Consider the following 14,347-nt stretch of genomic DNA (forward strand, 5'->3'; position numbering starts at 1 on the left):
CTGTCACAGTAAACTTCAAAGAACCCTAAAAACTAAAGCAACAGGCTGCTCTAGATTTGGTTTATTAAAACTCATCTGCCAGTTTAAATTGATTGTCTGACTGTCATTTAATTAAAACACTGCCTCCAAACTCCCTGAGAAATCGGCAAGGAGGACTTAGCTAATTCTCTAGCAAGCTGATTAGATAACGTGGGACATTATTGTCTTGGTGACATGAATCTTTTGAAGTCTTTTTTCAGCAGTGAACAATCTGTCAGTCTATTGAGCAAAGGCTGGATTGGGAAATAGGCCAATATATCTGACGAACCGTTTAAAATACATATTTGTTACTGAGCAGTGACACTTGGACAAAGTTCAAACTGTGATAATGGATCATGGACTGGACTATCACACAGATAAGACTCAAGCAAGGACAAGCAAGAGGACTCATGCATCCTCGAAGTCTGGGTGCTGGGAGCAAATACAGAAGAATTCCATCTTTGCACACCTATTTTGCTCCAGCAGTTGCAATAAAGAGACTAAATTCACCAGTGTTGAGGGGTGAACCCTCAAAACTGAATAAAATCTTGATGCCAGAGACGATACACAGAAACACCGAGCATTTCTAAATTAGCTAAGAAAGATTCTCCAAATGAGTATCGACACAAAAACAGTGTTCAGCTCGATATTTCTGCATGAATCATTCCATGTTGGACATGGGAAGGTGGGAGTTTTTCAACAGCTTCTCTTCAACGAAAGCAGCTCTGCTTAATCACTTTTACTCTGGTGGTCACTTCATTCAAGCAGATTGTTTTTTCTGTGCCACTCATGATAGAGCCAGTCACAAAGCTGTTCTACCGGGGCAGAAGAGCAAAAGGTGGTGAAACCCACTGTTCTGTACTCACGAAACACGAGTCAAAAGCAAAGTGCCGAACAACTGCAATTTATAAATGTCCACCTTTGAAAATAACACCCTTCCTACATAAACTTGGACACAGAAACTGTCAATGAATCACATCAGACCGAATATCAAAGGAAAGAAAGAAAGAAAGAAAGAAAGAAAGAAAGAAGGATGGATGGATAGATACATACATAGAGATAGAGATGGAAATAGAGCTGTGTTGTGATTATGTCACACACGTCCCTGAGTGCATCATTGCTGTAACTGAAGTGCTCTGAGCAGCACTAACATGGTCGTTAGATGGGTTGATCTCACTCCCATTTATTGGTTTTCACCGGTTCGTTAAGGTCAGACATGCACTTGATGAATCTGAGGCAGGAAATTGATAAATACACTGATTAAACATCATCATCAACGGATTAAAATCTGAACTGAAGAAGCCTCTTGGATAAGAAGTGAAACGTCTTCTACACCAAAAGGAGTTCCTTTGACTCACTCTCAGACTACCATGACCCGGGGGACTGAACCTTCACCAACAAAGTGATTAAACAGTTTTTCAAATCCTGCCAAACATCCATGGGGAAGATTTAAGTACTTTACAAGTACTGCACTGTACTTTTCTGAAGGCTCAGACTGCAATGTCTTTAATTATATCAAGTTTTAAAACAAAAGCAATCAACCAATAAACAGTAATTCCAGTCAACATGCCAAACCCATTCACAGATAATTTCAGACATTGAGCTGATGGCGTGTGAAGAGGCCAGTGAGGTACGTTAGGCCCAGGTGTGAGGACAGATGACATCAGCTCCTCACACCTGGCTGGTCAGGTGACAACAGAGAAGTACCTGGATGACCTTCACCTGGTTACAGGTCTTACACAGACCTTCTTCACTGGAGGTCTTCCAGGATTCTCCCAGTGTGACTGAGCAGGATCAGCTGTCTGCAGAGGTGCTGCAGATAAGGGACCAGGTTTTACACTTTGCTGCTGTCCGTGGATGCTTGAGGGCGTGTCTATGGAGTCCAACACTGTCATCAAGTTTTGGCATTGAAAATAAAATTGGACATAGTGGAAAAATCTGTATTGACACTGGAAAAGTTAAATTAAAACATGGGCACTAAAACTGCTGTACAATTTTGTTTGGATATTCTTCATATCAAGATGTTTTTCAGTACAAGTCTTCTGATTTCCACTACATGTCCATCTTTTTTTAGTGAGTTTTTTTAAACTGACAGTGTTTTTTTTCCAAGTCTCACTAGTTTTAAAATTCAGTTTAATTTTTTCTGTTTCAATTTCCTGGCAGAATTTGAAGTGGGGGGGGGGGGGGGGTTGAGGGGAGGGGCCAGGAGGATGTGAATGCGCTTCAAGGCTTTAAGAAGGGAGTAGAGGTGGAGCGTCCTCTGATGTCCGTCCACATTATTGTTTCTCGCCCCTGGAACCAGGGAGCCGTTCTACTATGGATCCATTGAGTTCACCTGGAACTCTCAAACAACCAGCAGGTCTGATTCTCTCTGTCAGTGGTTTTCACAACGAACCGCGCGGTGATGGAATGTACTTTAGGTTTTATGTCATGCTGATATGGAAAAAGTCCACTGGAACGAATGCTAATGTTAGCTAAGCTAGCTGATGGGGAGTATGCTAACGTGCAGTGAGTCGGAAATTATAGTGAAATTAACCCAGACAGGAGGGTCCTGCACCACCCTGAAGGATATTACATGGCGACTTAAAGACATTCCTAGTGGACTTGGTTCCCCAGATAGATTGCAGTCATCCACCTCATCAGAACTGCGTCTTTAGCAACAGTCTGCTACACAGGAGCAACAGAACACCGCATCCGACCAACTAGAAGCAAGGATTCAATAAAGCTGTGTAATACTCTTTAGTTAAGGGTGCGCAGGACCCTCCTGTCAGGGTGAATTTCACTATAACGGTGGTCTCAATGAACATTAACATGCTATTAACAACATTTATTAACATGAATATCACTTACTATATTCAAACTGATTCATAATGGCTGAAAATTAAACTTCATCCTCACAAGGGCACAACACACGGGAATAACAACAGTTGATAAAGGACAAAACTTGAGATATATGGGCGTCAGAATAATGTAAAGGATCATTTTAAAATTCCTCACTGGGTTTCACTGACTTTCAGAATCTAGGAGGAGCAGAAACACATACCTGCCAATCCGTTGACTCCTATGAGTCCGGCAGAGCTGGCAATACTGACCAGGTGGCCATGATTGTTGGCAATCATTGCAGGAAGGAAGGCCTTGTAGGTCTGAGGACAGAGATGGAACACAAACTGTCAACAAAGCTCCATATGTAGTTGTCAATTTCTAAATCTCAATTATCTTCGAACTCATCACATGATAAACAACCACGAAGACCTTGAGCTGCAGTGGAAAAGAGAGGAGCACAAAGAGAACTTTAGTTCAAACCTCATTTCGAATGACCAAAGCACCAAGAGTTGGTCCACTGACAGAAATCACAGTGGCTCCAGTCTTGAATCATTGCAATGATTAAAGAAGACCATACTTGACGAACTGGGACTCTGGTGTGCAGTCTATGATATGAAATATTGTTGCCATGTTTGAGTCTTGAAATTCTCAACACATTTTGGCAAGACAAATACAGGTCTGGAGAGGACAGAGGGACACTGTGGGTCCCAGGCGCATCGCTGGCAGCTTCTTTGCTCCTCCACAGTGAACCCACAAGAGAGGGTAAGTACTTTTTGCTTACATTTGTCAATGAGAGGAAGGCCGTGGTGGTTTGGTTTGTGTCGGTAAGTCTTCTTAAATGTAATAATTGGCTGCCATATATAACCTAAAGGTTTCCCTTTGTGTTCTGTGGAGTCTTGTGTCTGACTGAGTGTTGAGGGGGAAACGGAAATGAACATGCATCAAAGCACATACAACTGACAGAGGTCACGCTAACGTTAGCTCCTCCAAATCAGCAACCCCTCATTCTCTCCAGTTGTGACAAGATTTGTTGCTTTCCTTTGCCCCTCCAGTTGAATGGCTTCTTCTAAAATGTATGTTTGCACCCTTGGGTGTTAGCAACTCTTCCTAACCCCCTTTCCTTGACCTCGAGGCAAACTTCATGGGGTGAATGGAACACCGTTAACAGAATTCACAAGGGAATAGGAGAAGTCGATGTGTTGCTGAGAGAATCTGACGATGGCGTTTGTTATCGGGCCATTAACTACCGTCTGTCTTTGAGGGGGCTAGGGCTGTTTTGACTGCCAGCTGCTGCTGCGACTCTCATCATGGCCTTCACACAGACTCTTCTGGGTCACATGACTTGGATAGAATTAATGGACTATTGGAACACACCCCTGATCTGGAAGGAAGGAGGGAAGCTAGATAGATGATAGATAGATAGATAGATAGATGGTGGATAGATAGATGATAGATGTATAGATAGATGATAGGTAGACAGATAGATAGATAGATAGATGTATAGATAGATAGATAGATAGATAGATAGATAGATGTATAGATAGATAGATAGATAGATAGATGGATAGATAGATGGATAGGTGATAGATAGATAGATAGATGATAGATAGATAGATAGATAGATAGATAGATAGATAGATGATAGATAGATAGATAGATAGATAGATGTATAGATAGATGTATAGATAGATAGATGGATAGGTGATAGATGGATAGATAGACAGATGGATGGATAGATAGACAGATGGATGTGAGGACGGCTCATTCTGGGGTTTCTCCCAGAGATCTACATGGGTGCTGCACTGACCCAGAAGTGAGCCATGGTGTTGACCTCCATCGTCTTTTCAATCAGGGAATCGGGAGCATCCATGAACTTCTTTCCTGTCACTATGCCGGCGTTGTTCACCAAAATGCTGACGTCGCCCACCTCACGCTTCACCTGAAGAGGGACAAAGGTATGAAATAATGTTGTTGTTGATTCCTGAAGGAGTTGGCACAGCAAGAGTGCTTCATTTCCAGGACTGTGAGACTTTTCTCAGATGCTTGAACACCCACAGCTTCTCCCTACACAGGGATTTGGTTCTACATTACAAGCAGTGGTGGTGGGGATGGGGGGCATTTTTTTGGTGCACAAAGTCGATGTAAAGCAGAGTTACAGCATCTGCTGAATGGTGACTGTTCTACTTGAGCGAGAACCGCAGCTGCTCACTTCCTCCTCAAGACTACTGGCATCGACTAAAGCACAATGAATAATTTATTGATTAGAAACATTTTTGTATGCATTGTTCCATGACAAATGCTCCCTCCCCGCAGACCCACCACTCTCTGTGCCCCCCCATACAATAACATTCAGGGTGAAAGAATAGATTGTACACAATAGTGTACAGTCAAGTCAGTGTATATATAGATAGATAGATAGATAGATAGATAGATAGATAGATATAGATATACAGATATACACATATATATATATATATATATATATATAGATATACAGATATACACACATATATATATATATATATACAGATATACAGATATACATATATATATAGATATACAGATATACATATATATATATATAGATATACAGATATACATATATATATATATAGATATACAGATATACATATATATATATATAGATATACAGATATACATATATATATATAGATATACAGATATACATATATATATATAGATATACAGATATACAGATATATATAGATATACAGATATACATATATATAGATATACAGATATACATATATATAGATATACAGATATACATATATACAGATATATAGATATACATATATATAGATATACAGATATACATATATATAGATATATAGATATACATATATATAGATATATAGATATACATATATATAGATATACATATATAAAGATATATAGATATACATATATAAAGATATATATACACATATATAGAGATACATATATAGAGATATATAGATATACATATAGAGATATATAGATATACATATATATAGATATATAGATATACATATATAGATATATAGATATACATATATAGAGATATATAGATATACATATATAGATATATAGATATACATATATAGATAAAGATACATATATATATATATATAGATAGATAAAGATACATATATATATAGATAAAGATACATATATATATATAGATAAAGATACATACATATATATATATATATACACATATACACACACACACACACGCACACACGTATATATGTGTGTGTGTGTATATATATATAATTATTATAATTAAAATAAACTGCACAATAAAACTTTGAGTGAAGCAAGAGCAACGGATCAGGGACACGCAGGCAGGTTAGGTGTTACCTGGTCGGCCACACGATACACGTCGTTCTTGTTACTGCAGTCACAGACGTAGTAGTGAACTCTGCTAGCTCCAGACTCTTTCACCAGTCGAGCGGTTTCCTTCATCCCTTCCTGATTAATGTCCCACAGCACCAGAACCGTATCAAGAGCTGCAAACTCCTGAGCCATGAGACGGCCGATGCCGCTGCCGGCCCCTGTGATCAGAACAACCTCGCCACATATGTTCTTCCTCTTCCTGGGAGCAAACAGGTAGATGAAGGATTCCAGGTTGTACCAGAGGGACAGCAGAAGGACCTGGACCGTTTCCAGGAAGAAATTCATGTTTGTTGATGGCCTCTGGTCTGAAAAGGGCCAGAACAGAGGGTTAATTCCAAGTCACTCTCAGTTGTGTTCACTGTCAGTGAGTGATTTTATCCAGGCATCTGTGTGGGAGTCAAGTCAAGTCAAGTTTATTTGTGTGGCACCAAACCCCAACCAAAGTTCTCTCCTGACTCTGTCCAAGTAGAGCAGGTCCAGCACCTCCCTCCTTCAATGAACCTCCACACAACAATTCTCCATCAGCAAGCACATCCTGCAACAGCAGCCACCAGAACCTTCCTTTACCAGCAGGAAGGTGGAGCAGATCCAGGATCAGTGGGGACGGAGAGAGAGCAGGAGAGCAGGACAGAGACAAAGACAGAGAATGGAGGAAGACAGAGAGACAGAAGGAAAGAGAGGGACAGAGATAAAGAGAGAGAGAAAGGAGGAGAGACTGATGGACAGAGAAAAAGACAGAGAATGGAGGAAGACAGAGAGACAGAAGGAAAGAGAGGGACAGAGATACAGAGAGAGAGAAAGGAGGAGAGACTGATGGACAGAGACAAAGACAGAATGGAGGAAGACAGAGAGACAGAGATAAAGAGAGAGAGAAAGGAGGAGAGACTGATGGACAGATGGGGACGTGAGCAGGTGGAGCTACGGGTGGCAGCTGGAGCCTCTTCAGGTCTGCAGCCTCCTCCAGCAGCACCAGGATCTGGGATGAGGGGAGCCTTAAGGCTCTGGAGAAGAAGATAAGTAAGTAACACATATGAGTAAGATTTATATTTGACACATACAGGAGGACAGAGAGGAAAGAGAGGAGGAGAGAGAAGCCCAGTGCATCATGGGAGATCCCAGCAGTCTGAGCCTATAGCAGCAGATCTAAGGGCCAGCCTAAGCAGTCCTGACTATAAGCCTGACCAACAAGGAGGTCTTAAGTCTGCTCTTAAACCTAGAGAGGGGGTCTGGGTCCTGGACTGAAACTGGGAGACGGTTCCACAGGAGGGGAGCCTGATAGCTGAAGGCTGGGAGATGATGATACCAAATAGGTCCCTCAAAGCAAAATACTACTACAGCCAGAGTACAACAATACGACTACAAGAAGACCACTACAACAACCGGAATCACACTATGATCAGAATCCCACTACAACTACAATACGACTACAACTACAATCCGCTATGACTAGAATCCTGCTACCACCTGAGTCCTGCTACCACCTGAGTCCTACTACCACTAGAGTCCTACTACCACCTGAGTCCTACTACCACCTGAGTCCTACTACCACCTGAGTCCTACTACCACCTGAGTCCTTCTACCACTAGAGTCCTTCTACCACCTGAGTCCTACTACCACTAGAGTCCTACTACAACCTGAGTCCTACTACCACTAGAGTCCTACTACCACCTGAGTCCTACTACCACCTGAGTCCTACTACCACTAGAGTCCTACTACAACCTGAGTCCTACTACAACCTGAGTCCTACTACCACTAGAGTCCTACTACCACTAGAGTCCTACTACCACCTGAGTCCTACTACCACCTGAGTCCTACTACCACTAGAGTCCTACTACCACTAGAGTCCTACTACCATGAGTGTCCCACAACAACTCCAGCTGTCCCTAAACTACAACAATGGAGGAAGCAGTCTGAGCTCGTATGAGCAGCTTGCATGTCTCCTTGTGAATTTCCCCGTCGTGGGACTAACAAAGACAGGTCTGATCTAAATTTCATCTTGCCCAAGTTAACAACTATGGGCCGTTATTTGGAAGAGAACCTGCCTATCTGGTCAAACACTTTCAGCAATGAGAGGAACCGGATTAGAACTTTCCCTATGCCGGTGTGACCATCGCTGCCGAGCGGCAGATGTGTTCCGCTGAGCCCGTGTCAGAGACCTTTGCTCTGCTTGGTGAAGCACGTTACGACACACACGATCTATTTACACTTTCATCTAAAGTGTATCGGTCCGGAGCCCGGTGAACGTACCGTGGTGGTTTTACTGCAGGAACCAGGTTCTGGAGGTGCTGCCGTCCTGGAAGGGTCTCGACTGACTGTTTGTGTAGCCTGCGGGGGGTTAAAGCAGGATATCCCATCAGACACAGCCGAGAAAGCTGCTGCTGCACGGGAGGCGGAGGGTGTCATGTGACAGGCCATCGACCAATACCCGGCGCGTGTTTGCCCCATTTCCCGCAAGCTGTTGTGGGATTGTGGGATTTGAAGTGCATGGGGTCCAGAGGCATGGGATACACACACACATACAACACACACACACACACACATATATATATATATATATATATATATATATATATATATATATATATATATATATATAGAGAGAGAGAGAGAGAGAGAGAGAGAGAGAGAGAGAGAGAGAGAGATGTCTATATCTATATATAGATAGAGATATAGAGATATAGATAGATAGATGATAGATAGATAGATGATAGATAGATTGATAGATAGATAGATGATAGATAGACAGATGATGGATAGATAGATAGATAGATAGATAGATAGATAGATAGATAGATAGATAGATAGATAGATAGATAGATAGATAGATAGATAGATGATGGATAGATAGATGATAGATGATGGATAGATAGATATAGATATAGAGATATAGATAGATAGATAGATAGATAGATAGATAGATAGATAGATAGATAGATAGAGAGAGTCAAAAGAGTCTGGCAGTGACACTGAACCAGCAGTCAATATTTCCTCCACATCTTCAGTCAGTCAGCTCCAAGTCAGTGGCAGCAGAAACTTAATCTGAACTGTTCTGATAGCATTTGGTTTAGTTTGATGGTCAAAAACATCTTAATCTTCATCTAAGGCTTTGAAAAATCATTTTAAAATAAATAAATGTGGGCAGTGGTCATCACTGTGGCCCCCAGCAAGAAGGTTGTGGGTGGAGCCCCGGCTGGAGCACGGGGTCTTTCTGGGTGAGTCTCCATGTTCTCCCTGTTCCTGCGTGGGTTCTCTCTGGTACTCCAGCTTCCTCCCACAGTCCAAAGACATCAAGAGGGGACCAGGTTAATCCAGACTCTAAATTGACTGTAGGCGTGGCTGGGAGAGCCAATGGTTGTCTGTCTCTATGTGTTGGCCCTGCCATGGACTGGTGACCTGTCCAGGGGGAAGGCTGCTGGGATAGGCTCCGCCTCCACCACCCTTAACAGGAGAGGAGGGGCAACATGGATGGATAGATGGAGGGATGATGAAGTTTGGAATATGTATACTAGTTCATATGGTACTTCTCTTCTGTTGTGACTGGTAGGTCTCCTCATATCACCTCCTCATATTATCTGATGCTGGTTCTCCATCCCTACTCATCCTCCTTGACTCTCTGCTGCATTTGACACTGTTGACCATGGCATTCTATCAAACTGTCTCCACCTCACCAGTGGACTCAATGACACTGCCCTTAGCTGGTTCAAATCCTACTTCACAAACTGGACAAAATACATCTCCCTGTGCCACTCCAAATCAAATCCACACAGTCACTTGTGGTGTCCCCCAGGGGTCAGTCTTTGGTCCCATCCTCCTCATCCTTTGCCTCACTCCCCTTGGAGGAATCATCAGCTGTCACAAAATTTCATTCCACTGCTATGCTGATGACACATAGCTCTATGTGAATACCACAGCTGCAACCCCACCTTCACAGACATCCTCATCAAAACTCACCTCCTGTCTGGAGGAGATAAAGGTATGGATGGAACACAACTTGACAAAATGGACTCCCACCTCACCTTCAATGCCCATATAAATCACCTTTGCAAGACCTCCTTTTACCACCTCCGGAACATTTTCAAACCCCTTTCTCTCCTTCTCAGACGCCGAAAAACTGGTTCATGTCTTTATGTCCTCCAGACTGGAATACTGTCACGCACTACTCATCGGAATTCCTAGGCTTCAATACACCCAAAACTCTACAGCTAGGATCCTGATGAGAGTGCGGAAAATACCCCTATTGTCCATCCACTCCACTGGCGTCCCGTGTCCACCAGGACTGAGTAAAAGGTTTCCTTTCTCAAACATCAGTGTATCCATATACATGCCCCCCCCCCCACCTCAAAGAACTTATCAACCCACCAACAGTGATGCTGGTAAGTAACGTGCATTCTAACGTGTTACTATTTCTGAACCAGTAATCAGATTAAAGTTACTTATCTCTGAGTCACTGTGCGTTACTTTTTCTTTTTTTCCTTGGTAAAAATTCATATTTTTGCTTTCTTCTTGCGTCTCAGGGAGTGACATCATGTATGTGACAAGTCACGTTTTCACCATGAGGACAATGCATCTGTAACCACGCAGTGACACAAACAACAATGGAGGGAGGAGAGAGAAGCGCCTGTTCTACTTGGAAATACAGCCATTATTTTGAGTTTGTGTCAGCTGAAGACAATAATATTAAGGTTCGTTGTTCACTCTGTGTTTGCAACAAAATACTATCAAGCTTAAAAAACACAATGTCTAATTTGAAGAAACATCTAGAGTCGCAGCACAGCACAGTCAAGTTGATAGAGCAAGTCCTGCTAGGTGGTGATGAGCAGAGCTGCGAGCAAAGCCACAGCCCCGACTTCTGCAGAATGTGACCCGCCACCCAAACAACAAAAGCTGGACTTCGATGCAAAAGCAGTAAGTGGGGGAAAGTTGAAGAAGTTGGTCGGGTGGTATGTTGTTGAGGAAATGCTGCCCTTAAACACGATTGACTTGCCCTCATTTCGTACCATATTAAACAAGATCCCTACGACTATTGTTGCCGAGCTACCTCACAGAACATCTTTTTCTTCCTTCCTGGAGAAGGAGTATGCAGAGATGGAGAGAAATCTGAAGGCCGCGCTGTAGGAGATCGACTTTGTGTCAATGACCATGGACATTTGGACGACTAACAACAGACACTTCATGGGAGTAACGCTCCACTGGATCAGTAGATCAACATTCGAATGCAACAAGGCTGCATTGGCAGGAGAATTCGCGGTAGGCACACGTATGATGCTATTGGTGCAGAAATCAAAACCATTCCCTCTTCATATGGACGACTCAACAAAGTAGTTGCAACAGTGACTGATAATGGATCCAACTTTGCAAAGGCGTTTAAAGTTTATTATCCTGTCACAGAGTCCGATGATGAGTAGTAGGAGGAAAAGTCCACTCCCACAGATGATGATGTCACGTTTTTAAATCTGTCAGCAATGCTCTCAGACCAGAATGAAAGTGACGGCCAGCTGTCTCTTCCCGCTCACAACAGGTGTGCTTCACACACATCAACATCATTTCCACAACTGATGTGGAGAAATATTGAAGTTCCAATGCAGAGAGCAGGGGGTGTGTAGGAGTAGCACAGCAAAATGCACAGCTCTTTGGACCAAATCAAGCAGATCTACTCTTGCATCAGAAACAACAGAGGAAGTCATTGAAAGAAAGCTCCTGGTACCAACATGCACAAGGTGGAATTCTTTTTTGATGCTGTAAAGAGAATTGCAGAAATGCCCATGAATAAGCTGAATACTCTGCAACAAGATGGGAGTTAAGAGCTTCAAAGACAAAGAGTACCAGTTCCTGCACGAGTACTGCACCTCCTTGAAGTCTCTAACTGCAGCACTGGACATTTTACAAAGTAACTGTACTTATGGGACTTTACTCCTCACACTTGAAGTTCTGATGCAGAAGACCCTGGCTGTCAAGGATGTCCTCTCCAGGATGAATGCAGGCCTTCCAGATGCCATAGTGCAAGTATCCTCTTTAAGCTAGTTAGCTAGTTCAAACTTCCTGCATCACACTATTCATGAACATGGAACAGAAGGCAAGGCAAGGCAAGGCAATTTTATTTTTATAGCCCGTTTTCACAAACAATTTGTCTCCAGGGCTTCGCATGGCATCATAACAACATCCTCTGCCCTCAGAGCCTCACATTGACTGAGGAGAAACTACATAGAAAACCCTTTTGACAGGGAAAAATCTGAGAAACCTCAGGGTGAGGAGGGGAGGAGGATCCCTCACCAGGAAGGACAGACATGCAGGAGATGTTGTTACAGACAAGAAAACAGTTTATAACACAGAATGTGGGAAACATGGAAATGTTAATAACAGTTGAAGAAGGAAGCTTCTGGAAGGGGAGGCAGGGAGAACAAGCCAGCTTGATGGGGGACTGGATGGTAGACTGGTTCATGGGAGGGGAGGCAGGGAGAGCAAGCCAGCTTGATGGGGGACTGGATGGTAGACTGGTTCATGGGAGGGGAGCGCAGGCCGGTGTAACAGTAGGGGATAAAGGGGGGGGGGGTGATGCAGGCGGTGGTTGGTGCAGAGATGGAGGTCTGGTGGATCTGAGGAAACACAGAGAGACTGAGAGACACTAAGGAGGAGAGGAGAGGAGAGGAGAGGAGAGGAGAGGAATGGAGAGGAGGGGAGGGCTCCATGTAACCTGATGCGTCCCCCAGCAGTCGAAGCCTATAGCAGCATAGCTATCAATGGTTCAGAGCTACCTGAACCAGTCTTAACTGAAAGCTTGGTCATTGAGGAAGGTCTTAAGCCTGGACTTAAACGTAGTTAGAGTGTCTGCCTCTCTGACCCATGGAGAGATGCTGGTTCCAAAGTAAAGGAACCGGAACCTGAAGGCTCTACCTCCCTGTCTGTTTTTAGAGATACTGGGAGTCACTAACAGACCTGCATTCTGGGAGTGGAGTGCTCTGGTAGGACAGGAGGGACTAATGAGTTCTTTCAGATAGGATGGAGCTTCATCATTGAGAGCCTGATGAGTCAGCAGAAGGATTTTGAAGTGGATTCTAGATCCTACAGGAAGCCAGTGGAGAGAAGCTAAAGTGGAGAAATGTGTTCTCTCTTCTTAACTCCTGTCAGAACCCTGGCTGCAGCATTCTGGACCAGCTGGAGACTCTTTAGAGAGTTGTTGGGACATCCTGACAGGAGAGAGTTGCAGTGGTCCAGCCTAGAAGTGATAAATGCATGCACCAGTTTCTCAGCATCACTCTGGGAAAGGATGTTCCTGATCTTAGTGATACTGCAGATGGAGGAAGGCGGTCCTAGTCACATGCTTTATGTGGGAGCTGAAGGAAAGGTCCTGGTCAAAAATGAGTCCAAGGTTCCTTGCAGTTGTACTCGGGGTCAGGGTGATGCCATCTAGAGTAGTGATCTGGTTAGAGAGGTGTCCCTGAGGGGTTCAGGTCCAAACATTATGACCTCAGTTTGATCTGAATTTAGCAGTAAGAAGTTAGAGGACATCCAGGAATTAATGTCTTTCAGGCAGTCTTGCAGATTAGTAAACTGGCTTGTGTCGTCTGGCTCCATCGACCAGTAAAGTTGTGTGTCGTCCTCATAACAGTGGAAGTTGATTGAGTGCTTCTGGATTATGTCACCTAATGGGAGCATGTAAAGAGTGAAGAGAATCGGTCCTAAAACTGAACCCTGTGGTCCACCATATGTAACTCTGCTATACTCTGAATGGTCATTATTAACATTAACAAACTGAAACCTGTCTGATAAGTGGGACGTAAACCATTTTAGGGCAGGTCCTTAATCGCAGTTTCATGGTCTAGTCTCTGTAGCAGGATGCTGTGGTTGATGGTGTCAAATGCAGCACTGAGGTCCAAAAGGACAAGTACAGAGACGAGACCTCTGTCTGAAGCTATGAGAAGATCATTAGAGACTTTGACCAGTGCTGTTTCAGTGCTATGGTGTTCCCCGAATCCAGACTGGAAGGCTCCAAAGAGCTCGTTGCCGTGCAGATGTTCATGTAGCTGCTCCAGGACAACCTTCTCAAGGATCTTGGAGATGTAGGGGAAGTTGGATATCGGCCTATAGTTGGCTAACACATCTGGGT

The 14,347-nt window shown here is 43.3% G+C and overlaps 1 protein-coding gene across 2 annotated transcripts in view; it reads right to left on the minus strand.

Moving 5' to 3' along the window:
• Positions 1–8,649, minus strand: part of LOC147261182 (epidermal retinol dehydrogenase 2-like) — an 80,884-nt gene extending 72,235 nt beyond the window's left edge. For both annotated transcript variants that reach the window (XM_086203114.1, XM_086203113.1), the window contains exons 1-4: positions 8,491–8,649; positions 6,208–6,548; positions 4,649–4,780; positions 3,062–3,161 (exon numbers count right to left, since the gene is read on the minus strand). In XM_086203114.1, the coding sequence (XP_086059240.1) occupies positions 3,062–3,161; positions 4,649–4,780; positions 6,208–6,528 (553 nt within the window). In that variant the 5' untranslated portion in view covers positions 6,529–6,548; positions 8,491–8,649. The remainder of the gene's footprint in view (positions 1–3,061; positions 3,162–4,648; positions 4,781–6,207; positions 6,549–8,490) is intronic.
• Between the last annotated feature and the right edge of the window lie 5,698 nt (positions 8,650–14,347).

This window comes from Aulostomus chinensis, chromosome 5, assembly GCF_037954235.1.
Source record: "Aulostomus chinensis isolate RoL2024-O1b breed Wild chromosome 5, RoL_Achi_v1.0, whole genome shotgun sequence".
Classification (NCBI taxonomy): domain Eukaryota; kingdom Metazoa; phylum Chordata; class Actinopteri; order Syngnathiformes; family Aulostomidae; genus Aulostomus; species Aulostomus chinensis.